At 45.7% G+C, this 25,186-nt stretch overlaps 1 protein-coding gene across 4 annotated transcripts in view; it reads left to right on the forward strand.

Moving 5' to 3' along the window:
• The window catches only part of LOC133534883 (sodium-dependent neutral amino acid transporter SLC6A17-like), a 66,015-nt gene that overhangs the window by 10,310 nt on the left and 30,519 nt on the right, over positions 1-25,186 (forward strand). For all 4 annotated transcript variants that reach the window (XM_061874190.1, XM_061874192.1, XM_061874191.1 and 1 more), the window contains exons 2-3: positions 457-856; positions 14,949-15,106. In XM_061874190.1, coding sequence (XP_061730174.1) covers positions 556-856; positions 14,949-15,106 — 459 coding nt within the window. In that variant the 5' untranslated portion in view covers positions 457-555. The remainder of the gene's footprint in view (positions 1-456; positions 857-14,948; positions 15,107-25,186) is intronic.

Below are 25,186 nucleotides of genomic sequence, written 5' to 3' on the forward strand. Positions count from 1 at the left end.
TCGGCAAAAAAGCCATTATCGGACATCGGACAAAGTTTTTAATTTTCCTGAAAGAACTCTTCTGAAGGAATCAATAAAGTACTATCAATCTATCTATCTATCTATCTATCTATCTATCTATCTATCTATCTATCTATCTATCTATCTATCTATCTATCTATCTATCTATCTGTCTATCAATCTATCTATCTATCTATCTATCTATCTATCTATCTATCTATCTATCTATCTATCTATCTATCTATCTATCTATCTATCTATCTATCTATCTATCTAATATGAACCATAACCTCCTCTATTTACGGTACATCCTATTGTGCTACACATTGGGCTAGAGCTGGGTTTCGTGCCAATATGTGTGCTGATATGACAATAAAGTTCTTTGAATCAAATTTTTTTTTAGTTCACTCCCTTATTTATATGCTTGATTGGATCTTTTCTGGGCTTCCAATGCAGGACTGAGGCCTGCAACAACAAGAGCATCCATCCCAGCATCTCCTCTAAAAGGCGCTTTCACTTTCATCTCCCACCAGTCTCCCCTTCCCGACCCCCCCGATGCCTAAAAACAGCAAAGTGACGCAGCGGCAGCAAAGCAATGAGCACGTCACAGAGTCGGTGGCTGACCTGCTGGCCCACGAGGAGCCCCTCGATTACAAGAGCAGCTCGCTGAAGGTCGGCGGCGCTGCCAGCGGGTCGGCTTCCAGCGGAAAGAAAGCGCCCCAGATCGATGCGCCGGAAAATGACGGCCGGCCGGCGTGGAACAGCAAGCTGCAGTACATCCTGGCACAGGTGGGCTTCTCGGTGGGCCTAGGGAACGTGTGGCGCTTCCCCTACCTGTGCCAAAAGAACGGAGGAGGTGAGTGGAAGATTCATCGTCCTAAAACACGTCTTTACTGTCGTGCAAGTGTAAAAAGAAGCTAACTGCTTTTAATAGACCATACAAATGTTTACTGATGTGTGCGCAGAAATGTGTTTCAATATTTTGTCATTTCTACTTTCACCTCATAAAATTTACTTCTTTATTTTTACACAATCATCATATTTTAGTTCAACTTTATCCTCTTAAAATTGTAACTTATTCTCAAATTAATCATATACTGTATTATGTCATTTTGTTAACATTAACAATTACCACTTTGTTGTTATAATATACTTTCATTATGAAAGGACAACTTTTTTTTTTTTTACATATTGTTTTTATTGCTGTATTTATTTTAAACATAATTGTCATAAAACTAAGCTTATTATGCCTATTTGTCAGAAAATCATCCATTCGGTTTCATTATATTAAAATGTTATTCTTGTGGCATTACCACTGTATATGAATAATATTGACATTGATATTAACATTCCCCCCCTTGAAAAGTAGTACCTTATCTGCATAATTTTTAAACTTTTCTATTTTTTTTTTTATTTTTTTTTTGTAATGTTTGGATATTTTTCTGAAAATGAATACCTTCATTTCAAGATATTAATTTCTTTCTTATTCAATTAAAATTTTACTACTGTTCAATTACAACTTAGGCTTTATTTTCTTATACATTTGCAAATTTATACTCTTAGAATAATGAGAATTTTATTTCAAAATTATTTTTGATTCTTATAACTAATTGTACAACTTTTTTGGTGGGGGGGATGTGTAATATGTGTAATACTAGTTTTAGTTTACACTTGGGAAATGAACATTAATTCTCACATAATATTGTCTGGTCTGTGAAAAAATACTTTTTTATTCACATTTTTCAACAATTTTTCTCAAAAAATTACGTATTATATCTTAAAGTTTTAGAATGTCCTGCTTCAAAAATGTTGACTTCCTTCTTGTTGAATTACAACTTTAGTTAAAGTTAAAGTACCAATGATTGTCACACACACACTAGGTGTGGTGAAATTTGTCCTCTGCATTTGACCCATCCCCTTGATCACCCCCTGGGAGGTGAGGGGAGCAGTGGGCAGCAGCGGTGACGCGCCCGGGAATCATTTACGGTGATTTAACCCCCAATTACAACCCTTGATGCTGAGTGCCAAGCAGGGAAGTAATGGGTGCCATTTTTATATAGTTTTTGGTATGACTTGGCCGGGGTTTGAACTCACAACCTACCGATCTCTGGGCGGACACTCTAACCACTAGGCCACTCAGTAGGTGGTAAATTATCTGTAATGTTATGTTTTTTTCTTTAATGTCATAAAATTACGTTTTTTTTTCACAGCAGTTTAGTTGTTCAGTGTTTAGTGTTATTATTAGGGCTGGGCGATATATCGAATATTCTCGCTATATCGCGGGTTTGTCCTTGTGCGATATAGAAAATGACTATATCGTGAGTACTCGAGTATACGTTCTCACGCAATTGCTTTTAGCTGTGGGCATTACACTACAGGCTCTTCCCACTCTTTCTTGTCTCTCCCTCTCAGAGAGATAAAACAAGCGCACCTTGTTACATACGTCACATACTATCGCGCGTGCGACGTCATACGCCCTCGCGGAGCATAGAGGTAGCGGAATGATTAAAGTTAGCTGTGGCAGGTGGTGCAAACGAAGCGGTGCAAGTGGTAATACAAGATTTAATTCCCAAGAAAAACACTAGGGGGTCCATCGTCTGGTGGTGGTTTAGCTTCAAGCGGGAAGATGTTGAACATACAACCGTAATATGTCAAGTACAGTATGTGGCAAAAGCTTTGCAACAAAAAGTAGCAGCACTACGAATTTGTAGCATCATTTGAAAAGTCACCCACTAGTGAATGAAGAGTGTTTGAAACTCTGCATGTCAACATCTCCGGCCGGTGCCACACCCACAAAATGCCGAAGCAACCAGCACTGACCCAATTGAGCCTGGTGTCTTCCATTTCCAGATCAACACCGTAGGAAAAAAAATGTCAACAACAGAAGGAGATAACGTCCGCAGTAACCAACCACATAGCGAAGGACGAACACTATTTGATTTCCTTTATGCAGCTAATTTTTATTTTACAGTTTTTGAAATATCTTGTGCGACTTCATGCACAAAATGTTGTGATCCGCTGCTTGGATCGTTCCATTTTGTAGTTTTGATTCTTTTCTGTATCACATTTTGTAGTTCGACCTCCTTATTTCCTGTTTAGTTTGTCACCATGGTAGCTCTTTAGTTCACCTGCCCCTTGCTGTCTATGCACACCTGTTTCGTGTAATCACCTCCCTTATTTAAGCTCGCTCCTTTTCATTCTTCATTTTGGGTTCCTAATTTGCCTTCGTGCAACAATGAAGACTGACTTGTATGTATGCTCCCGCTAGTTTACACGCTACGCTTTTGTTTATTCCAAGCTCTCATGCTAAATGTTTTGTTTTTCCTTTTCGTGCCTTCGTGCCTAGTACTTGTATTTCCGTTTGTTATTCCTAGCCTCCATGCTAGCGCCATTTGTTTGCCTTTTTCTATTAGCACCAGTGTTTTTGTTCTTAGCCTGTTTTGTTGCTTAAATAACTACATTATAGCTTACCTCACGCTGTGTTCTTGCCGACGCATCCCTGGAAGAACATCGTTATGCCAACCAGACGTTACACAAAAGTGCACTTTATTTGTTTTAAAATATTGTTTTGGCATTCTGCACAAAAAGTACACTTTAATTTAGTGTTGTTTTGATATGTCATCTTAGTGACATGCACAAAAGTGCACTAATAGCTTGTTTTAAAATGTCTCTGACAATCTTGCACTTTCTGTTTTGGAAATTACATGAATGTGTGTGTCACTACTTAATAACTGTTTAATAAATACAGTTTTGGTAAATTGACTTAGTTGTAATTTCCCTCTCTGCATGAGAGTTTAAAATGAGCATATATTAATAAAGAATGAACAAGAATGTTTTAATGTAGACAAAAAGAATCATCATACTGCTGTGATTATATGCATCAAGTGTTAATTCAAGGCTAAGGCAAAATATCGAGATATATATCGTGTATCGTGACATGGCCTAAAAATATCGAGATATTGATAAAAGGCCATATTGCCCAGCCCTAGTTATTATATAACCTAAAAATCCAAAGAAGAAGCCAAACAAAGACGCCAAGAGACTCTTTCAAACCTATTGCCAAGTTTCACGTGATTATAACTCTTTTAGTCTCTGGTATTTAAGGTAAATTCAGAGTTGTTCGACTGAAATTGTATTTTTGTTATACAAACAATACGCATAAGATAGATATCAAATCCTGTTGTTCAACCCCAAGTGAAGTAGAGATGCTTTATTGTGTATAGAAGAGTGTTTCTAAATATAGCCGAGCTATTGATTCCTCCCAGCAGGGTGAGCTGTGTACATCAAAGTAACACTGCAGAAAAGGTTTACGTACAAACATGTGAACAGACAATGACTGGTAGTCATGTGACTTTTGAGCAGGTTTTAGTACTACGAAGTGAATTTGGCTCGATGGGCACATCATTTTTTTTTATCTGATTCTGACCCTCTTTGTCCATTTTTTTTTTTTTTTTTGTCCATTCAGCTGTTCAGCGTCTTTCTTCCTCCCTCCTCCCACTGCCTAATGTTTGTGTTATGGCAGCACACAGGTCTGCAGAAGTATTCGGACGACACTAACCACATTCATGTCAAATATCAAAATAGTTTTGAACCCTTTAAAATGAGGCTACTTTCCATACAATGGCTTTTTACAGTAACTCCTGAATAGTACATTACATAATTGTGTAAAAAAAAAAATATATATATATATATTATAATTGTGGGAGCAGCACCTAAAACATGGTCGCAAATACAAACCCCGTTTCCATATGAGTTGGGAAATTGTGTTAGATGATAAACGGAATACAATGATTTGCAAATCATTTTCAACCCATATTCAGTTGAATATGCTACAAAGACAACATATTTGATGTTCAAACTGATAAACATTTTTTTTTTTTTGCAAATAATCATTAACTTTAGAAGTAGATCCGACATTGGGTCATACAGACCAAAGTGGAAGCGAACCATCGAGACTGTTATTGTTCAAAAGCCAGCATCTGTGATGGTTAGGGGGTGCATTAGTGTCCAAGGCATGGGTAACTTACACATCTGTGAAGGCACCATTAATGCTGAAAGGTACATACAGGTTTTGGAACAACATATGCTGCCATCTAAGCACCGTCTTTTTCATGAAGGCCCCTGCTTATTTTAGCAAGACAATGCCAAGCCAAATTCAGCACGTGTTACAACAACGTGGCTTTGTAAAAAAAAAAGAGTGCAGGTACTTTCCTGGCCCGCCTGCAGTCCAGACCTGTCTCCCATCGAAAATGTGTGGCACATTATGAAGCGTAAAATATTACAGCGGAGACCCCGGACTGTTGAACGACTGAAGCTCTACATAAAACAAGAAAGGGAAATAATTCCACTTTCAAAGCTTTCACAATTAGTTTCCTCAGTTCCTAAAAGTTTATTGAGTGTTGTTAAAAGAAAAGGTGATGTAACACAGTGGTGAACATGCCCTTTCCCAACTACTTTGGCACGTGTTGAGACCATGAAATTCTAAGTTAATTATTATTTGCAAAAGAAAAATAAAGTTTGTGAGTTTGAACATCAAATATCTTGTCTTTGTAGTGCATTCAATTGAATATGAGTTGAAAAGGACTTGCAAATCATTGTATCCCATTAATATTTACATCCAACTCAATTTCCCAACTCATATGGAAACAGGGTTTGTACAAACGTTTGTAAAAAAAAAAAAAAGGAAAGATCTTGTCAATCAATCAATCAATGTTTATTTATATAGCCCTAAATCACAAGTGTCTCAAAGGGCTGCACAGGCCACAACGACATCCTCGGTTCAGATTCCACATCGAGGCAAGGAAAAACTCAACCTAGTGGGATGACAATGAGAAACCTTGGAGAGGACCGCAGATGTGATTGACCCCCCCGCCGTCTAGAGGAGACCAGATGCAATGGACATCGAGTCGGTCCAGCATAATATTGTGAAAGTCCAGTCCATAGTGGACCTAACATAATAGTGAGAGTCCAGTCCATAGTGGGGCCAGCAGGAGAACATCCCGAGCGGAGACATGTCAGCAGCGCAGAGATGTCCCCAGCCGATGCACAGGCGAGCGGTCCACCCCGGGTCCTGACTCTGGACAGCCAGCACTGCATCCATGCTCAACGGACTTGTGCCCCCCCCCCCCCCACACACACACACAAACACACAATGGTTAGGGGGGCAGACCAGAAAAGAAAAGAAATGGCAGATCAACTGGTCTAAAAAGGGGGTCTATTTACAAGCTAGAGTATACAAATGAGTTTTAAGATGAGACTTAAATGCTTCTACTGAGGTAGCATCTCGAACTGTTACCGGGAGGGCATTCCAGAGTACTGGAGCCCGAATAGAAAACGCTTTATAGCCCGCAGACTTTTTTTGGGCTCTGGGAATCACTAATGAGCCGGAGTTCTTTGAACGCAGATTTCTTGCCGGGACATATGGTACAATACAATCGGCAAGATAGCCTGGAGCTAGACCGTGTAGTATTTTATCCGTAAGTAGTAAAACCTTAAAGTCACATCTTCAGTGCACAGGAAGCCAGTGCAGGTGAGCCAGTACAGGCGTAATATGATCAAACTTTCTTGTTCTTGTCAAAAGTCTAGCAGTTGTAGTGTTGGAAGTCTCCAAACTGGACAGGAAAATATAAAATATCTCCATGGACCACTTGGGAGGATGTGACCAACAGAACCATCACCTCCAGAACAGGTCCGATGCTTTGTGTGTCCTTAAACAATGTTTTGTTTGTAGCCCCATTTTGGTCTTTAATACAACAAAAAATAATTATTGATTTAATTTATTTGAAACTAGTTAGTGTAAATCTGCCAGTTTTCCTTTACTTGGTTGTGTAAGGCAGAAATTAGATGATTATATGATTATCATTAGTGGATAATAATAATCATAATAATACATTACTATAGTGTCATCTACTGGAGGTTAAGTCTCCCCTGTCTTCAAAAACTAGTGACGTTTCTGCTTTGAACTTTAATCAAGGTTCCTTGAATGCACCAAAATTACTGTATATCAGGGGTGTCAAACTCATTTTCATTGAGGGCCACATTGCAGTAATGGTTGCTTTCAGAGGGCCGATTTTTTAAAATAAATTTACATCATGCATGCAGGTAATAATTTGTGATTAATTATGATTAATCAAAATGCATATGCATTGGATTATTAGATTTTTTTATGTATAACTTGGTTTAAAGGCCTACTGAAACCCACTACTACCGACCACACAGTCTGATAGTTTATATATCAATGATGAAATCTTAACTTTGCAACACATGCCAATACGGCCGGTTTAGTTTACTAAATAGCAATTATAAATTTCCCGCAAAGTATCCTGTTGAAAACATCGCGGAATGATGACGCGTATGTAGATGTGTGCGCGTGACGTCACCGGTGGTAGCGACATGTTCTTCCAGCCCGATCCCAGCTATAAGTAGTCTGCTTCAATCGCATAATTACACAGTATTCTGGACATCTGTGTTGCTGAATCTTTTGCAATTTGTCCAAATAATAATGGAGAAGTCAAAGAAGAAAGATGTAAGTGGGAAGCGGTGTATTGCAGCTGTCGTTAGCAACACAAACACAGCGGGTGTTTCCTTGGTTACATTCCCGAAAGTGAAGCATTACTATGGAACAGAGCGGTCAAGCAAACATGGTTCCCGACCACATGTCAACCGGCAGGTTTTGGTGAGAAAATTGTGCTCATAAATCGGGTCTTACCGTAGACATGAGCGGAACTTGCGTCCTCCTGCAGCTGCGGACTCTCTTACCTCCTCCCACCGGAGACAATGGCGGTCACCACACCCGTGGCCACACCCCTCCGACTTTCAAGTACCATATAATCTCACTACAACACTAGTAACACAATAAGCAGATAAGGGATTTTCCAGAATTATCATAGTAAATGTGTCTAATAACATCTGAATCGCTTCCACTGCCCTCACCTTTTTTCTTTTTTTTCTAGTCCTTCACTCTCACTATACTCATCCACAAATCTTTCATCCTCGCTCAAATTAATGGGGAAATTCTAGCTTTCTCGGTCCGAATCACTCTTGCTGCTGGTGGCTATGATTGTAAACAATGTGAGGATGTGAGGAGCTCCACAACCGGTGACGTCATGCGCACATCGTCTGCTACTTCCGGTACGGGCAAGGCTTTTTTATGAGCGACCAAAAGTTGCGAATTTTATCGTCGATGTTCTCTACTAAATCCTTTCAGCAAAATTATGGCAATATCGCGAAATGATCAAGTATGACACATAGAATGGACCTGCTATCCCCGTTTAAATAAGAAAATCTCATTTCAGTAGGCCTTTAAAATCATAAATAAAGGTGACAAGCAGATATTTAACCATTTGTTTTTATCTCACAAAAACAGTTTTGCAATACAGTATATAATAATATAATTGGCAGGATCAAATACTATTAAAGTTTAAATTATGCATTTTGTTTGTTTGAAAATTTAAAAAACAAATGCATTTAGTAAAAAAATTAAAATTTAAAAATAAAAAGTTTTTAATTGAAACCCATTTTTTACATGCTTTCGTGGGCCACATAGAATGATGTAGCGGGCCAGAATTTGCCCCCGGGCTTTGAGTTTGACACCTGTGCTGTGTATGCTATGAGATGAAAAAGTGAAACTGAAACATATATTCGTCCCATGCTGCAACAAATAGATTTATTATAGTTTTAACTTTCTTCTATAACTGTATCTTGGTTGCAAACTGTCGGTGCTGCCTGTGGATGCATGAATGTCATCTTGGTAGACGTTACAGGGAAGTGTTCCATGCTACCGGGAGGAGTGAACCATTATGCATTTTTGCAAGGGGTGTATGTAGTGTTAAATATTTCCTAATTTGACTCAAACAACTTTTTTTAATGAACTTTTGACAGCAAAATTTGATCTTAACTTTAATGACGTTGTCTTAGCACTAAGTAACTTTTCAACCTTCATAAAATATTGTCATAACTTTTGGGATGATATATCGACATACTAACTGGTCTGTCATAGCCAGACAGGGTCCATACACTATATTGCCAAAATATATTGGCCCGGTGCAAAAATCAAGCACTTAGGATTGGGGACTGTTTGTACAAACATTTGTGAAAGAATGGGCCGCTCTCAGTGATTTCCAGCGTGGAACTGTCATAGGATGCCACCTGTGCAACAAATCCAGTTGTGAAATTTCCTCACTCCGAAATATTCCAAAGTCAACTTTATTATAAGAAAATGGAAGAGTTTGGGAACAACAGCAAGTCAGATACCAAGTGGTAGGCCACGAAAAATGACAGAGAGGGCTCGGCGGACGACGAAGTGCATAGTGCAAAGACTTTCTTCACAGTCAGTTGCTATAGAGCTCCAAACTTCATGTGACCTTCCATTTAGCCCACATACAGTACGCAGAGAACTTAATGAATAGGTTTCCATGGCCGAGCAGCTGCACTAAGCCATACATCGCCCAGTCCAATGCAAAGTGTGTGATACAGTGGTGTACAGTTTGTTGCTAATGGACTCTAGAGCAGTGGAGACGCCTTCTCTGGACTGATTAATCACGCTTTTCCATCTGGCAATCTGATGGACCAGTCTGGGTTTGGGGGTTGCAAGGAGAATGCTACATTTCGGACTGCATTGCGCCGAGTATGACATTTGGTGGAGAAGGAATTATGGTGTGGGGTTGGTTTTTCTGGAGTTGGGCTTGGCCACTTAGTTCCAGTAAATGGTAAATAGGTTGTACTTGAGTAGCGCTTTTCTACCTTTTTTTAAAGGAACTCAAAGCGTTTTGACACTATTTCCACATTCACCCGTTCACACACACATTCACACACAGATGGCAAGAGCTGCCATGCAAGGCGCTAACCGGGACCCATCAGGAGCAAGGGTGAAGTGTCTTGCTCAAGGACACAACGGACGTGACTAGGATGGTAGAAGGTGGGGATTAAACCAGTAACCCTCAGTTTGCTGGCACCGCCACTCTCCCAACTTCGCCACGCCGTCCCACAAGTTCCAGTGAAAAGAACTTTGAATGCTCCAGGATACCAAAACATTTTGGACAATTCCATGGGATGGCACTTCAAGTTCATATGTGAGTAAAGGCAGGTGGCCAAATACTTTTGGCAATATAGTTTATCTCTTTCACTGGCATGCAGCAATATTGAGAAGGGAGGCAGGAACCCTGCCACATAAAAAACTACGAATGTGCAAACTGCTTTACGGCATACGTCATTCCCCCTTTTTACAAAGACGACGGTCGATGCGAACGCCTACGTGCAATTACTGCTGTCATGACCGAAACTGCACAACAACAAATGGTAAATGGGTTGTACTTGTATAACACTTTTCTACCCCTTTTTAAGGAGCTCAAAGCGCTTTGACACTATTTCCACATTGACCCATTCACACACACATTCACACACTGATGGCGGGAGCTGCCATGCAAGGCGCTCACCAGGACCCATCAGGAGTGAAGTGTCTTGCTCAATGACACAACGGACGTGACTAGGATGGTAGAAGGTGGGGATTGAACCAGTAACCCTCAGATTGCTGGCACAGCCACTCTATCAACTTTGCCACGCCTTCCCCAAAAGTCTGTGCAAACCAAAAAAGAAAAAGGGAGGCAAGCCGGATAAAAGGACTGTCAAGAAACATCATTGGTCCAGCTTTCACTCGCTGAAGTAAGGTCAAAGAAGAGAAGGGTGTCATGTCTTGTGATCATGTTCTGTTTAGTTATGTTATGTTTGTTTTTGACTCCATTAGCTCCTGCTTTTGTGCACCCTTGTTTGTTTTAGTTTCCATGACAAATCATTAATTTCACCTGCCTCATTTGTTTGAACTCACGCACCTGTTATTAATCATATCACTATTTAAGCCTGTAGTTGCTCGGTAGTCGACCTGGCAACATTACTCTAATGACACCATTCATCTCTTGCTCTGCCCATGTTGGATCTCCTGTGTTTGTTTGGTCCATGCCATAGTTCTCGTCACCGTAAGTGTTTTTGTTTCATGTTCATAGTTCTGCCTTTGTGTAAGTTTTGTTCCCTGCATTAAGTTTTGTACCTCCACTGTGAGCGCCTTTTGTTTGTAGCGTTTAATTTAGAATTAAAATTATGTATTTGCCTTCACACCATGTCAGGTTCAGTTCGTTTGCATTCCGGGTAAACAACCCTCGCAGCAAGCTGCGAAATCCTCGCAGTAAGCTGCATCATAGTCCTCAGTCTTACATTATGTCACCAGCTTGACTACCTGGCAACTACAGGCTTAGTGACATGATTAACGACAGGTGTGTGAGTTCCAACAAATGAGGCAGGTGAAACTAATGAGTTGTCATGGAAACTAAAACAAACCAGGGTGTGCAAAAACAGGAAATAAAGGAGTCAAAAACAAACAAAACATAACTAAATAGAACATGATCACAAGACATGACAGAGGGATTTTCGAGGCTCTCTGAGCTGCCCCCTTATCGTGTAGAGGAGTTTGCGTGTCCCAATGATCCTAGGAGCTATGTGGCCCTAGGGCTTTATGCCCCTTGGTAGGGTCTCCCAAGGCAAACAGGTCCTAGGTGAGGGATCAGACAAAGAGCAGCTCAAAGACCTTTATGAAGAAGACAAAACATGGACCCAGATTTTCCTCGCCTGGACGCAGGTCATCGGGGCCCCCCTCTGGAGCCAGGCCCGAAGATGGGGCACGATAGCGAGCGCCTGGTGGCCTGGCCTGTTCCCATAGCAGGGGCAATAGAGGTCGGGTGCGATGTGAGCTGGGCGGAAGCCGATGGCAGGGCACTTGGCGGTCCAAACCTCGGCTCCAGAAGGTAGCTCTTGGGACTTGGAACCTCACCACACTGGGGGGAAGTAGCCTGAGCTAGTGCGCGAAGTGGCGAATTTCCGGCCAGATATAGTCGGACTCACTTCAACGCACAGCAAGGGCTCTGGAACCACTCTTCTCAAGAGGGGTTGGACTCTCTTCCACTCTGGCGTTGCCGGCAGTGAGAGGCGACGGGCTGGGGTGGGAATTCTTGTTGTCCCCCAGCTCAAAGCCTGCACGTTGGCGTTCAACCCAGTGGACGAGAGTGTAGCCTACCTCCGCCTTCGGTTGGGGGGACGGGTCCTGACTGTTGTTTGTGCTTACGCACCAAACAGCAGTTCAGAGTACCCACCCTTTTTGGGTACACTCGAGGGAGTACTGGAGAGTGCTCCCCCGGGTGATTCCCTTGTCCTACTCGGGGACTTCAACGCTCATGTTGGTAACGACAGTGAAGCCTGGAGAGGCGTGATTGGGAAGAATGGCTGCCCGGATCTGAACCCGAGTGGTGTTTTGTTATTGGACTTTTGTGCTTGTCACGGATTTTTCATAACAAACACCATGTTCAAACATAAGGGTGTCCATATGTGCATTTGGCACCAGGACACCCTAGGCCGCAGTTCCATGATCCACTTTGTAGTTGTGTCATCGGATTTGCGGCCTCATGTTTTGGACACTCGGGTGAAGAGAGGGCGGAGCTTTCTACCGATCACCACCTGGTGGTGAGTTGGCTGCGATAGTGGGAGAGGATGCCGGACAGACCTGGCAGACCCAAACACATTGTGAGGGTCTGCTGGGAACGTCTGGCAGAGTCTCCTGTCAGAGAGAGTTCCAATTCCCACCTCCGGAAGAACTTTGAACATGTCACGAGGGAGGTGCGGGACATTGAGTCCGAGTGGACCATGTTCCGCATCTCTATTGTCGAGGCAGCTGATTGGAGCTGTGACCAAAAGGTAGTTGGTGCCTGTCGTGGCGGTAATCCGAAAGAAAGAGTCCTATTGGGGTTTTTGGCTCATAGGACTCCGGAGGCAGCGGACAGGTACCAACAGGCCAAACGGTGTGAGGCTTCAGCGGTTGCGGAGGCAAAAACTCGGACATGGGAGGAGTTCGGGGAAACCATAGAAAACTACTTCCGGGCGACTACCGGACGTCTTCAAAGCGATTCTGGAACACCACCCGCCGCCTTAGGAAGGGGAAGCAGTGCACTGTTCAAACCGTGTGTGGTGCGGATGGTGTTCTGCTGACTTCTACTGCGGACGTTGTGGATCGGTGGAGGGAATACTTCGAAGACCCCTTAATCCCACCAACACGTCATCCTGTAAGGAAGTGGTGCCTGGGGAATCTGGGGTGGGCTCTCCTATTTCTGGGGCTGAGGTTGATGAGTTAGTTAAAGAGCTCCTCGGTGGCAAGGCCCCGGGGGTGGATGAGAACCGCCCGGAGTTCCTTAAGGCTCTGGATGCTGTGGGACTGTCTTGGTTGACAAGACTCTGCAGCATCGCGTGGACATCGGGGGCGGTGCCTCTGGATTGGGAGACCGGGGTGGTGGTTCCTCTCTGTAAGAAGGGGAACCAGAGAGTGTTTTCCAACTACCGTGGGATCACAGTCCTCAGCCTTTCCCGGTAAGATCTATTCAGGTGTACTGGAGAGGAGGCTACGCAGGATAGTCGAACCTCAGGTTCAGGAGAAACAGTGTGGTTTTCGTCCTAGTCGTGGAACTGTGGACCAGCTCTATACTCTCGGCAGGGTCCTTGGGGTGCATGGGAGTTTGCCCAACCAGTCTACATGTGCTTTGTGGACTTGAAGAAGGCATTCGACTGTGTCCCTCGGGAAGTCCTGTGGGGATTGCTCAGAGAGTATGGGGTATCAGACTGTCTGATTGTGGCAGTCCGCTCCCTGTACGATCAGTGTCAGAGCTTGGTCCGCATTGCCAGGCGGTAAGTCGTACCCGTTTCCGGTGAGGGTTGGACTCCACCAAGGCTGTCCTTTGTCACCGATTCTGTTCATAACTTTTATGGACAGAATTTCTAGGCGCAGTCAAGGCGTTGAGGGGATCCGGTTTGATGGCTGCAGAATTAGGTCTCTGCTTTTTGCAGATGATGTGGTTCTGATGGCTTCATCTGGCCAGGATCTTCAGCTCTCGCTGGATTGTTTCGCAGCCGAGTGTGAAGTGACTAGGATGAGAATCAGCACCTCCAAGTCCGAGTCCATGGTTCTCGCCTGGTAAAGAGTGGAGTGCCATTTCCGGGTTGGGGGGTAGACCCTGCCTCAAGTAGAGGAGTTCAAGTACCTAGTGGATCGTGAGATCGACAGGCGGATCGGTGCAGCGTCTTCAGTAATGCGGACGCTGTATCGATCTGTTGTGGTGAAGAAGGAGCTGAGCCGGAAGGCAAAACTCTCTATTCACCTGTCGATATATGTTCCCATCCTCACCTTTGGTCTTGAGCTTTGGGTTATGACCGAAAGGACAAAATCACGGGTACAAGCGGCCGAAATCAGTTTCCACCGCCGGGTGGCGGGGCGCTCCCTTAGAGATAGGGTGACAAGCTCTGCCATTTGGGAGGCGCTCAAAGTACAGCCGCTGCTCCTCCACATCTAAAGGAGCCAGATGAGGTGGTTCGGGCATCTGGTCAGGAATTCCACCCGAACGCCTCCATAGGGAGGTGTTTAGGGCACGTCCGACCGGTAGGAGGCCACAGGGAAGACCCAGGACACGTTGGGAAGACTATGTCTCCCGGATGGCCTGGGAACGCCTCAGGATACCCCTGGAAGAGCTGGACGAAGTGGCTGGGGAGAGGAGCGTCTGGGCTTCCCTGCTTAGGCTGCTGCCCCCGCGACCCGACCTCGAATTAGCGGAAGAAGATAGATGGATGGATGGCTGCCTTGGCTCTGTATCTGCACTTGCAGCTCAATAAAAGATTTAAAAAACGTTCCTGTATGACATTTTTACTACCAAATTGCACCTTACCCCAATATTGGGGTATTTTCTTCAGCAAATGATATTCATGCAAACGAATAATAAATCGTGATTAAGCACAGGTTTAGAGTGGGATTAGTTTGATTTTGAAAATGTATCACTACACAAGTCTGGTAAATAAATGTCATGCAGCCAAAGTACATCACGCTAACTTTTCATGTGCTAAGTCGCAAGCCTGCTTTTGTTTTTCAGGAGCTTATCTGGTCCCCTACTTCATCCTCCTCCTCATCATCGGCATCCCGCTCTTCTTCCTGGAGCTGGCAGTGGGTCAGAAGATCAGACGAGGAAGCATCGGGGTGTGGAACTACGTCTGTCCACGCCTCGGCGGGATTGGGATGTCGAGTCTGATGGTACATAAAACATACATTTTATTTATTTTTTTATTTTTTTAAACTGTATAGCAAACAACATCAAACACAATCAAATTTCCCACCTAGTAAATACTGCAAAAACAAATAATTTAACCATAAACAAATAATTTGACCATAAACACATGATGTTTTAAGGTACATTTTAACATTCTTACAGGGAACTGCACTTTTTTAGAAATTTTGCCCATTGTTCACAATCTTGAGAGACAACAAAACACTTCTATTTTTATGAGTGTTGAATATTTGTTGTTCATGTGATGGGTGATGTGCCAAGAATACGCCAACGAGGAATCGTCAAACAAAAAGCTTTCTTTGTTTCAGGGAGCCTCAGACTGGAACTGCAGTTTCTAGAAGAAAAAGTATGGGCCTGATTACTCTTCAATCAATGTTTATTTATACAGCCCTAAATCACAAGTGTCTCAAATGGCTGCACAAGCCACAACCACATCCTCTGTTCGGAGCCCACATAAGGGCAAGGTGTCATGATCCGTGGTCCGGATCATGTTTAGTTTAGTTATGTTTTGTTAGTTTTGGACTTCTTTAGTTCCTGGTTGCACTTCCTTGTTTGTTTTGTCACTATGGTTACTTATGATATTCACCTGCCTCTGTTTGGGACACACCTGTGTCTAATCAAGAGACACTATTTAAGCCTGCCTTTTTGATCAGTTGTCCTGGATTCCTTGTTTGCGGTAAGCAGTAGTCACGTTTAGGTATTCCGGTTCTAGACTCTGTGCTAAGTTGTTACCTTAGCTTCCCGTGCGTTCGGCACGCTTTTCTTTTGTTTGTTTCTGTCTGGTACGGTGTATTATTTATTAGATATAATTCAAATCAAATCCTTCACGTTTTCGTCCGGAGTGTCCGTGTTGCACTGGAGGAATGATCCCGTACAAAGATGCGACCCCCAAATCACAGAAGGAAGCCAGCCAACAGTTCCTTCGTCATGGACTCTGAGGAGGTGGAGAAGGGTACGTGGAGGTTGTTAAAGGCGAGGGAGGACATTGCCACACTCCAGTACCGGACAGCGAGGACAGAAGTCGCCTCGCTACCAGGACGTGCCTCTCCCTCAGACTCCTCCTCGAGCACACAGCACGCCCCAAGCAGCCCACTATTCCCCTCAGTATTTTGATAATCCCGTTTCTCATTTTGCCAAACAATTTTCCAATTGGGCTGCAAGCCAAATGAACTCCGGCAACAACTTCACTCCATCCACTTTTCATGACGTCACTCCGCCCAATTCCGATGACGTCACTGAACCGGCGCGTGGCGATGACATCATTTCGCCGGCGTCATCAGAGGAAGTCCATCCATCCATCCATCCATTTTTTACCGCTTATTCCCTTTGGGGTGGCGGGGGGCGCTGGTGGCTATCTCAGCTACAATCGGGCGGGAGGCAGGGTACACCCTGGACAAGTCGCCAACTCATCGCGGTCAAAGGAAGTCACAGACCAGAATTTTCTTTTTTTGCCTTCTGTCTCCCTTTGTCAGCCACCTCCTAAAGACTTTATTCCAAAAATAAAATATTATCAGGACATTTTTTCGCAATTTAGATTTTCGAGCTCCGTTTCCTTATACACAAGGCCCGCCCACGTCATTGATCTTTTCCTCTCGCCCTCCCACACGACTTCAGGTGGGGGAAGGGAAAAGGGTACCCGCCCCTTGAAGGGGGGTCTGGGGCCGGGAGCTGTGCTGGTGGGGGGGCTCAGCTGCGCCCAGCCAGGCAGCAACCTCCATCCCGGCCCTCCACCAGCAGTCTTTCGGCCTGCTAAGCCGCAACCTCCGGCCTGTCCTCCACCACCAGTGCGTTGGCATGCCAAGCCGCAACCCCCAGCTAGACCACCTCCGCCATGCTCATGGCTAACCTTAGCCCGGTGGGCCTGCAGACGCCTCCATCATCTCCGGTGGGCATGTAGACGCCACCATCATCCCCGGTGGTCTTGCAGACACCACAATCTTCTCCGGTGGGCTTGCAAACGCCACCATCATCTCCTGTAGGCTTGCAGATGCCACCATCATCTCCGGTGGGCTTGCAAACGCCACCATCATCAGTACCTGCTCCTCGACTGGCACCAGTACCTGCACCTTTACCTTGGCTGGCACGAGTACCTGCACCTCAGCTGGCACCAGTACCTGCTCCTCGGCTGGCACCTGTTCCTGCACCTCGGATGACACCTGTCGCTGCACCACCGCTAGCACCTGTCGCTGCACCACGACATGTACCAGTACCAGCTCCACGCCGCCAAGCACCGCCAAGCCAGGCACCGCCATGCCAAGACCGACGCCAAGCTTTGTCTGCTGCGGCATCCACTCCTGACTTGTCAGCTGCTGCATCCACACCTGACTCGTCTGCGTCCACGCCTGACTCGTCATATGCGTCCACACCTGACTCGTTTGCTGATGCGTCCACGCCTGACTTGTCGCGTTCACGCCTGACTCCTCATCTGCGTCGATGCCTGACTTATCGTCTGCGTCCACGCCTAACTCGTCCACTGCTTCCAAGGCTGCCACAACGACGGAGCCGACGCGCCCACGTCCCTGTCGACCACCAATGTGACCTCTCCCTGGTGATCCGCCTCGCCAAGTGCGGCCACCTCCCCGTCGGCCACGGATGTAGCCGTTCCCGGGTCGCCCGCCTCGCCTGCTGCAGCGGCGTTCCACTCGTCGCCGCCACTTGACTTGTCCTCGGTGGATTCAGGGACACTTGGCCAGGCGACCCACCACCAAATCCTCCTTCCACCCTCCCATGACTTGTTCACCCTGCTTGTTTTTTTTGTTTTTTTATGGACATCTGGTATCTGTCCTTGAGGAGGGGGTACTGTCGTGATCCGTGGTCCGGATCATGTTTAGTTTAGTTATGTGTTAGTTTTGGACTTATTTAGTTCCTGGTTGAACTTCCTTGTTTTCTTTGTCACTTTGGTTACTTAAGATTTTCACCTGCCTCTGTTTGGGACACACCTGTGTCTAATCAAGCGATACTATTTGAGCCTGCCTTTTTGATCACTCGTCCTGGCTTCTTTGTTTGCGGTAAGCAACAGTCACATTTAGGTATTCCGGTTCTAGACTCTGTGCTATGTTGTTGCCTTAGCTTCCTGTGCATTCGCCACGCTTTTCTTTTGTTTGTTTCTGTCTGGTACGGTGTGTTATGTATTAAATATAAATCATATCCTACTTTCACGTTTTTGTCTGGAGTGTCCGTGTTGCACTGGAGGAACGATCCCGTATAAAGATGCGACCCCCACGTAACACAAGAAAAAACTCACAAACCAGTGGGATGTCAATATGAATGACTATGAGAAACCTCGGAAAGGACCGCATATATGGGTGAATCCCCCTCCCCCCAACCCCTCCCCTTTAGGGGAGACCGGATGCAATGGACGTCGAGTGGGTCTAGCATAATATTGTGAAAGTGCAGTCCATAGTGGATCGAACATAATAGTGAGAGTCCAGTTTATAGTGGTAGTCCATACTCTTCAGCTGTGTTCTTTGACAACTGTCCTTAAAAACCTTTCACACAAAGACAGTTACTCTTTGTTGATGTCACCATTATAGCCTTCAAAGCCCTCTAAAACAAATTAAAAACCCTCCATCAACGTCTGCCAATCCAGAGGTACCGCCCCCGATGTCCACGCGATGCTGCAAAGTCTTGTCAACCAAGACAGCCCCACAGCATCCAGAGCCTTGAGGAACTCCGGGCGGATCTCGTCCACCCCTGGGGCCTTGCCACCGAGGAGCTTTTTAACTACCTCAGCGACCTCAGCCCCAGAAATAGGAGAGTCCACCACAGATTCCCCAGGCACTGCTTCCTCGTAGGAAGACGTGTTGTGGGATTGAGGAAGTCTTCGAAGTATTCCTTCCACCTATCCACAACATCCGCAGTTGAGGTCAGCAGAACACCATCCGCACCATACACGGTGTTGATAGTGCACTGCTTCCCCTTCCTGAGGCGGCGTATGGTGGTCCAGAATCGCTTCGAAGCCGTCCGGAAGTCGTTTTCCATGGCTTCCCCGAACTCCTCCCATGTCCGAGTTTTTGCCTCCGCGACCGCTGAAGCTGCACACCGCTTGGCCTGTCGGTACCTGTCCACTGCCTCCGGAGTCCTATGAGCCAAAAGGACCCGATAGGACTCCTTCTTCAGTTTGACGGCATCCCTCACCGCTGGTGTCCACCAAGGGGTTTTAGGATTGCCGCCCCGGCAGGCACCAACTTCCTTGCGGCCACAGCTCCGATCTGCTGCTTCGACAATAGAGGTGCGGAACATGGTCCACTCGGACTCAATGTCCAGCACCTCCCTCGTGACCTGTTCAAAGTTCTTCCGGAGGTGGGAATTGAAACTTTGTCTGACAGGAGACTCTGCCAGACGTTCCCAGCAGACCCTCACAATGCGTTTGGGCCTCCCAGGTCTGTCCGGCATCCTCCCCCACCATCGCAGCCAACTCACCACCAGGTGGTGATCGGTAGAAAGCTCCACCCCTCTCTTCACCCGAGTGTCCAAAACATGAGGCCGCAAATCCGATGACACAACTACAAAGTCGATCATGGAACTGCGGCCTAGGGTGTCCTGGTGCCAAGTGCACATATAGACACCCTTATGTTTGAACATGGTGTTTGTTATGGACAAACTGTGACGAGCACAAAAGTCGAATAACAAAACATCACTTGGGTTCAGATCCGGGCGGCCATTCTTCCCAATCACGCCTCTCCAGGTTTCACTGTCGTTGCCAACGTGAGCGTTGAAGTCTCCCAGTAGGACAAGGGAATCACCCGGGGGAGCACTCTCCAGTACTCCCTCGAGTGTTCCCAAAAAAAGGTGGGTACTCTGAACTGCTGTTTGGTGCGTAAGCACAAACAACAGTCAGGACCCGTCCCCCCACCCGAAGGCGGAGGGGACGGGTTAAACAGTAGCAGTTAAATAGCATAGGTTAAACAGTAGCAGTTAAATAGCATACTTTATGAAAATCAACTCAAAAAATGTAAATACAAACATTGAAGCTTATTCCCACTGCCAGGGTATTTAAGTTATCCTGTTTGTTATGGAAAATAAATATAATCTACATACAAATCTCTGAGCCACAATCATAACATCTGAACAGGCAATTTCTGAGGTAACAGCAGAAACATTTTTTTTATCAGGGATGTTATGTTTAAAAAACCTATAATTATAGGTATTGGGTTGTTTTAGGGAATTTTTGATCAAATTATCCGTAGTAGCAATATTAATAATGTTGTGTTTATTCTGCGTAGTGCACTTAAAATAATTATGACCATATCTAGGAATTGATATGATGGGAATTTTCCGATTGATTGCTTGGTGGTTTGATAAACTGAACGCATATACATGGTACTATATTGTGATGTTATGAGCCAGGGGAAAAAAGAACTACCCTACCCATCATGCAACAGGAGTTACGCAATTTGCAGAATTGTCCGGTATTTTTGCCAAATGTTCCATCTTTACCAAGAGCCCCTCGACGCCGAAGCCCATCCGGGCGGCGCCATCTTGTTAAGAAAAGGCGTTAACAAAATAAAAGCATGTAAACAACATACGCAAATGTGCGATAAAATAATTGTCGGCGTTGATAGATTGATGAGTTAACTCGTAATTAACGCATTAATTTGCCCACCTCTATATATATATATATATATATATATATATATATATATTTACTATATGTGTGGATATGACGTATAAAGCTCCTTGAATATATCGAACGTAGAAGCATAACAATATGTAATATGTTTCCGTGCCCATAGCAACGCACTTCCAACTTCTGGCAAATAACTTACAGAAGATCGCGTTGTGGAAGTCGTGCTACACACGTCACAGGAGGCAGGCGTGCAGAGTTGAACAAAGTTTTAATCATGCACAGTTTCAATTCGACTTTTCAGTCTCCGGCTCTTCCAACTCTCCAAGTTCTCCAAGTCCTCCTCCCCTGCTGTTCCCGACCGCTACTGTTGAAGACAACAGGTGATTAGACAACTAGTACCGCCTGGGAAATCTAATCACCTCTTCAGCTGTTTTCGAAGCCGGCCCTGACACGCCCCTGTCTCAGAGCGCTGTCCTCAGCACCCTGGACGGGGCCAGCGATCTCTGCTCCCACAGGCAGCGCTGGCCACGCCTCCCTCCAGACGCGTATGTTTTCTAATCGTTGCAGACTTCGTAATAGACAAATAAGACAACCATTTCTGTACAAATGAGGATTCACAACCTTATCAATTTGAAGCCGAATATACGGCGGATGAACTGCTGGTTATTGAAGCTTTGCAAACATGAAGAGGGTGAAAGGTTGGAGCAGACAGAAGCCGAGAGAGTCAGGACCAACATGACCTGACAGAGTAGTCAAACTTTGCACACAAAAATGGAGTGCATAACCAAAATCAACTAGAAAAAATCGGCCCCGGCCAGCTGGACCAAACGGACAAATGTCCATTGAGTGAGTCACTATAATATTGGTCATGATACATGCAGCATGTCTTGCTTTTTATTCCGACTGCATATTCTGTCGAGCTACAAAGCCGGTTTCCATTTGAGTTGGGAAATTGTGTAATGTAAATATAAACGGAATACAATGATTTGCAAATACTTTTCAATTGAATTCACTACAAAAACAAGATGTTTGATGTTCAAACTCATACACTTCTTTTATTTATTTTGCAAATAATAATTAACTTAGAATTTCATGGCTGCAACACGTGCCAAAGTAGTTGGGAAAGGGCATGTTCACCACTGTGTTACATCACCTTTTCTTTTTAACAACACTCAATAAACGTTTGGGAACTGAGGAAACTAATTGTTAAAGCTTTGAAAGTGGAATTATTTCCCATTGTTTTTTTTATGTAGAGCTTCAGTTGTTCAACAGTCCGGGGTCTCCGCTGTCGTATTTTACGCTTCATAATGCACCACACATTTTCGATGGGAGACAGGTCTGGACTGCAGGCGGGCCAGGTAAGTACCCGCACTCTTTTTTTTAAAAAGTCACGCTCTTGTAACACGTGCTGAATGTGGCTTGGCGTTGTCTTGCTGAAATAAGCAGGGGCGTCCATGAAAAATGTTGTTCCAAAACCTGTATGTACCTTTCAGCATTAATGGTGCCTTCACAGATGTGTAAGTTACCCATGCCTTGGGCACTAATGCACCCCCAAACCATCACAGATGCTGGCTTTTGAACTTTGCGTTGATAAGAGACTGGATAATTCGCTTCAGATGACAGTATGTCGAATAATTCCAAAAACAATTTGAAATGTGGACTTGTCAGACAACAGAACACTTTTAGACTTTGCATCAGTCCATCATAGATGATCTCAGGCCCAGAGAAGCCGACGGCGTTTCTGGATGTTGTTGATTAATGGCTTTCACTTTGCATAGTAGAGCTTTAACTTTCACTTACAGATGTAGCAACCAACTGTATTTAGTGACAGTGGTTTTCTGAAGTGTTCCTGAGCCCATGTGGTGATATCCTTTAGAGATTGATGTCGGTTTTTGATACAGTGCTGACTGAGGGATCGAAGGTCACGGTCATTCAATGTTGGTTTTCGGCCATGCCGCTTACGTGGAGGTATTTCTCCAGATTCTCTGGACCTTTTGATGATATTATGGACCGTAGATGTTGAAATCCCTAAATTTCTTGCAATTGCACTTTGAGAAACGTTGTTCTTAAACTGTTTGACTATTTGCTCACGTAGTTGCGGACAAAGGGGTGTACCTCGCTCCATCCTTTCTTGTGAAAGACTGAGCATTTTTTTGGGAAGCTGTTTTCATACCCAATCATGGAACCCACCTGTTCCCAATTAGCCCGCATACCTGTGGGATGTTCCAAATAAGTATTTGATGAGCATTCCTCAACTTAATCAGTATTTATTGCCACCTTTCCCATCTTCTTTGTCACGTGTTGCTGGCATCAAATTCTAAGGTTAATGATTATTTTCAAAAAAAGAAATGTTTATCAGTTTGAGCATTAAATATTTTGCCTTGTTAGCATATTCAACTGGATATGGGTTGAAAATGATTTGCAAATCAATGTATTCCGTTTGAGCTGCAACTTTATCGTGGTAGAGGAGTTTGCGTGTCCCAATGATCCTAGGAGCTATGTTGTCCGGGGGCATAAAGCCCCCTGGTAGGGTCTCCCAAGGCAAACAGGTTCTAGGTGAGGGATCAGACAAAGAGCAGCTCGAAGACCTTTATGAAGATGAAAAACCATGGACCCAGATTTCCCTCGCCCGGACGCGGGTCACCGGGGCCCCCCTCTGGAGCCAGGCCCGGAGGTGGGGCACGATGGCGAGCGCCTGGTGGCCGGGCCTGTTCCCATGGGGCCCGGCCGGGCACAGCCCGAAGAGGCAACGTGGGTCACCCCTCCAATGGGCTCACCACCCATAGCAGGGGCCATAGAGGTCGGGTGCATTGTGAGCTGGGCGACAGCCGAAGGCAGGGCACTTGGCGGTCCGATCCTCGGCTACAGAAGCTAGCTCTTGGGACGTGGAACGTCACGTCACTGGGGGGGAAAGAGCCTGAGCTAGTGCGCGAAGTCGAGAAATTCCGGCTGGATATAGTCGGACTCACTTCGACGCACAGCAAGGGCTCTGGAACCACTCCTCTCGAGAGGGATTGGACCCTCTTCCACTCTGGCGTTGCCGGCAGTGAGAGGCGACGGGCTGGGGTGGCAATTCTTGTTTCCCCCTGGCTCAAAGCCTGCACGTTGGAGTTCAACCCGGTGGACGAAAGGGTAGCCTCCCTCCGCCTTCGGGTGGGGGGACGGGTCCTGACTGTTGTTTGTGCTTATGCACCAAACAGCAGTTCAGAGTACCCACCCTTTTTGGGAACACTCGAGGGAGTACTGGAAAGTGCTCCCCCGGGTGATTCCCTTGTCCTACTGGGAGACTTCAACGCTCACGTTGGCAACGACAGTGAAACCTGGAGAGGCGTGATTGGGAAGAATGGCCGCCCAGATCTGAACGCGAGTGGTGTTTTGTTATTGGACTTTTGTGCTCCTCACAGTTTGTCCATAACAAACACCATGTTCAAACATAAGGGTGTCGATATGTGCACTTGGCACTAGGACACCCTAGGCCGCGGTTCCATGATCGACTTTGTAGTTGTGTCATCGGATTTGCGGCCTCATGTTTTGGACACTCGGGTGAAGAGAGGGGCGGAGCTTTCTACCGATCACCACCTGGTGGTGAGTTGGCTGCGATGGTGGGGGAGGATGCCGGACAGACCTGGGAGGCCCAAACGCATTGTGAGGGTCTGCTGGGAACGTCTGGCAGAGTCTCCTGTCAGACAAAGTTTCAATTCCCACCTCCGGAAGAACTTTGAACATGTCACGAGGGAGGTGCTGGACATTGAGTCCGAGTGGACCATGTTCCGCACCTCTATTGTCGAGGCGGCAGATCGGAGCTGTCGGGGCGGCAATCCTAAAACCCCTTGGTGGACACCAGCGGTGAGGGATGCCATCAAGCTGAAGAAGGAGTCCTATCGGGTCCTTTTGGCTCATGGGACTCCGGAGGCAGTGGACAGGTACCGACAGGCCAAGCGGTGTGCAGCTTCAGCGGTCGCGGAGGCAAAAACTCGGACATGGGAAGAGTTCGGGGAAGCCATGGAAAACGACTTCCGGACGGCTTCGAAGCGATTCTGGACCACCGTCCGCCGCCTCAGGAAGGGGAAGCAGTGCACTATCAACACCGTGTATGGTGCGGATGGTGTTCTGCTGACCTCGACTGCGGATGTTGTGGATAGGTGGGAGGAATACTTCGAAGACCTCCTCAATCCCACCAACACGTCTTCCTATGAGGAAGCAGTGCCTGGGGAATCTGTGGTGGACTCTCCTATTTCTGGGGCTGAGGTCGCTGAGGTAGTTAAAAAGCTCCTCGGGGGCAAGGCCCCAGGGGTGGACGAGATCCGCCCGGAGTTCCTTAAGGCTCTGGATGCTGTGGGGCTGTCTTGGTTGACAAGACTTTGCAGCATCGCGTGGACATCGGGGGCAGTACCTCTGGAGTGGCAGACCGGGGTGATGGTTCCTCTCTTTAAGAAGGGGGACCGGAGGGTGTGTTCCAACTATCGTGGGATCACAC

This window comes from Nerophis ophidion, linkage group LG16 (assembly GCF_033978795.1).
Source record: "Nerophis ophidion isolate RoL-2023_Sa linkage group LG16, RoL_Noph_v1.0, whole genome shotgun sequence".
NCBI lineage: Eukaryota > Metazoa > Chordata > Actinopteri > Syngnathiformes > Syngnathidae > Nerophis > Nerophis ophidion.